The sequence below is a fragment of the Buceros rhinoceros genome, unplaced genomic scaffold (assembly GCF_000710305.1).
Source record: "Buceros rhinoceros silvestris isolate BGI_N320 unplaced genomic scaffold, ASM71030v1 scaffold18470, whole genome shotgun sequence".
Taxonomy (NCBI): Eukaryota; Metazoa; Chordata; class Aves; order Bucerotiformes; family Bucerotidae; genus Buceros; species Buceros rhinoceros.
The window spans coordinates 9935-13190 of NW_010391504.1; the positions used below are offsets into that span (position 1 = coordinate 9935).

Here is a 3256-nt window from a genome sequence, read left to right on the forward strand (position 1 = left end):
GAGGAACAGGGTTCAGTGGGGACCTGGCAGCGCTGGGGAATGGGGGGACTGGGGGAGCTTAAAGGACTTTTCCAAGCCAAACAATCTGCTGATTCTGTGATTTGTCGCAGGTTGGGCAGCCAGGAACTCCAGTCAGCTCCTCACAGCATTATTTATGTCCTTTCCTCGTCTGTTCAATGCTGCTGGGATGCCAAGAGGAAGTAGTATCTGCCCAGTGCTTTGAGAGCATAAAGCAGTTTATAAATAACAAGTGTAAAAGCAGCAGACTTTTCCAAGCCAAACAATCTGCTGATTCTGTGATTTGTCGCAGGTTGGGCAGCCAGGAACTCCAGTCAGCTCCTCACAGCATTATTTATGTCCTTTCCTCGTCTGTTCAATGCTGCTGGGATGCCAAGAGGAAGTAGTATCTGCCCAGTGCTTTGAGAGCATAAAGCAGTTTATAAATAACAAGTGTAAAAGCAGCAGCACCAACTCATCTCTGTCTTAGGATCACAGCACGAGGAGGCAAAATAATCTGTCAATGCACGTGTGGTTCCTCCTCTGCTGTAAGCAGCCAAGTCACAGAATTCAGGGTAACCTCAGCAGAGGCATCCCCTGCCCCCACCAGCCCCCAGCCTGCCGCCCTGCAGCCGGAGCCAGCAGCACCGCTGGGCTCCAGGGACTCATTTCCACCCCAGCAGGGGCAGACAGCAAGCAGCGCTTGAGTGCTCCAGGCAGATTTCATTGAGGTTTGACACGTGTGTAGTAGTAGCACAAGGGGATTCCTCCTCCTCAGGGCTGGAATTGAGGATTTTTAGGGACCCCCACGGATGCTGGTCCTTCACTGTTCATTGGGGACCGGCAGCTGGAGACTTCCTCTGCTCAGCAGAAAAAACTTCAGTGTCACATTCACAATTCAGAGGGTTATTCCTTTATTTTAGTCACTCTTAAAAGAGCACCTTTCCAACTCTGAGGAAGGCTGAAAACAGAGCTGTAACCACAGGCATGTGAAGAGAATAAGTGGATTATATGAACAGTAACAGCTGGCACATCAGGCAGCATCTGCAGCCAGATTACTGCTTTAGGCACTTATAAATAGAAACACGGGTAACCGCCCTAAGGGGATTTTAAAACCAGTTTTTCAGTCAGATGTAGAATTACTGCCTTGCAATTGTCTTCAGCTGCCTCACAGCAGCTTTGCTAAAGTGTCTGTCACTACCATCAGTAAGGTCCCCAGGTCCTGGACACGCGCACCTTCCTGGCCAGCACCACAACAGGGTGACGCAGCAGTTTTTAGATGGGGACAAACATTAGCGCACTGTTAGAAACCATCACAATAAAGAAAACCTCGTGGCACATGGGCCACAGGTGCTCCCTCCCCTGAGCTCTGCGCGGGGCTGCCCCTGCTCAGGGGTTGTTTGGAGGGCAGGAACAGGTACAGCCCCGACGGGAGCAAGCAGGAAGGAAAACCACCTCCTCTGTCCTAGAGTTGCTCATCACACCTCCCTCATCAGGACTCGTAAGACACCGTCAAGCCCCACAAACTGCTACTCAGGCCTCTTCCCCCGCCGGACAACTGGTGAAGAGTCAAGACTGAAAGGAGCCTCGCTGAACCCAAAACACGCATGCACACACAGGCACGCGCTGGACCAGACCCCAGAGAGGGGACAGGAGTCTCACCGATCCGCTTTTCCAGGTCTGCGGCCTCGCTGGGGGTGGCTCTGGGCAGGATCCCTGGATCCCTGAAGCTGGTCTGCAGCAGGCAGCTGATGACGAAGAAGAAGAGGATGGCTGCAATGATGGGGATGGCCAAGGTGAGGTGACTGGCGAGGAAGGGGCAGCTGTTAAAAGAAGAAAAATATTGCATTGTTTCCAACCACAGCTTGAGCTGCGAGAACACACCCTCCCAATGATCATGGGGCAGTGGGCTGAAGCGTTACTGCTCCGCAGAGACCTGAGGAACAGCAAGAGCCAGCCCAGAAAACTCTGGAGCAGCACTGGGTAGACAGGGTCTGAGGCACAGAGACAGCGGTACAAGCCCTCAGACAACCACTGTGCCCTGCTGGAGACCGAGTCATCCCTCCGCTGCCCCAAAGACCCATCTTGCAGCGTCAAGAACTCCTGGAGGACCACCCCAGGCTACACCGGGATCAAACCCAGCGCGGACACGATCCTCTTTGGTCCAAGGCGTGAAGCCGAGAGGGAACTTGGCTGCAATTCAGCACAGCTCTGCATCTGGATAACTTGTGTGCCCTTCACGGTGTGCCAGATGTTTGGACAGGGACATCTTCCAGCACTGACACCCCTGTGACAAGCCACCAGGCATCTCAGCAGACAACACCCGCTCTTGGGTTTGCTGTACCACCACCTTCGCTGGTTGTCCCCGGATGGGGACACAACCACACTCCACACCAGGGCAGCTCCGTTACTTGCAGCGGGACAGGGGAAGGTGCCCGAGGAACGCAGCTCCTCGCATGGCGCAGAGCCGGGGACCCCCCTCATCCCGGCCCTGGCACTGCAGAGGGATTTGCTATTCTAAGCACCGATAAGCACCTGGAGCTGAACGCAGACGGGGAAGCTGCTCCAGCCCTGATGTCTGCGGGCTGCACTAAGGCTCCGTAACGCTGTGAGGCAGTTTGAGAGGATTAAGCAACTTTTGTTTCAACTCCCAAGCTCAGCTGTCCAGAACAAAGCAGCCACCAAGCAACAAAACCCCTTCGGTCCGAGCCCGACACTGCTGCTGAGCCCCTCGATTGTGTCCCTGACCGAGAGACAGAAATGTCTCTGCAATGACAGACATGAGCTTTGCAGCCACCCCTTTCCCAGCAGAATCCCTGGATCCCGCTTTCCCCCATCAAGCAACAACAAATCTCCTAAAACCCCCTGACTGCAGACCCAGACGGGATGTGTTTGCTGTACATCCAGCAAACCGTAAGCCGCGCAGCAGAAGCACGCTGCTAAAATAACAACCTGGAAAGCCCCAGGGCATCTTCAACCAAGAAAGAGTGACTAGGCGAGAAGAGGGGGGAAGAGCAGATGTCCTCTGCTCACCCCGTACAAAGCAGTTCCTGTGCTGGCGCTGCTTGGTCGCCTCAGACAGAGCAGAGAAAGCTGTCAAAGAGGCACAGATCACACTCAGACAGGAGTTTTCGTGTTGGGATGCGGTAGCTGCCTCCCCCTTTCAGCTCATCTGACTTCTCAGAACCTCTAATCCGATCTAATACCTTCACCTCCCTGTCACCAGGCTCGGGCAGCTTTACTCAGACTCGCAGAGATA

General features: G+C 54.2%; 1 protein-coding gene across 1 annotated transcript in view; it reads right to left on the reverse strand.

The window, feature by feature from the left end:
- ZDHHC18 (zinc finger, DHHC-type containing 18) overlaps positions 1 to 1846 on the reverse strand; it is a 7827-nt gene extending 5981 nt beyond the window's left edge. Inside the window, exon 1 of the mRNA XM_010142066.1 lies at positions 1660 to 1846. Within this exon, the coding sequence (XP_010140368.1) occupies positions 1660 to 1846 (187 nt within the window). The remainder of the gene's footprint in view (positions 1 to 1659) is intronic.
- Between the last annotated feature and the right edge of the window lie 1410 nt (positions 1847 to 3256).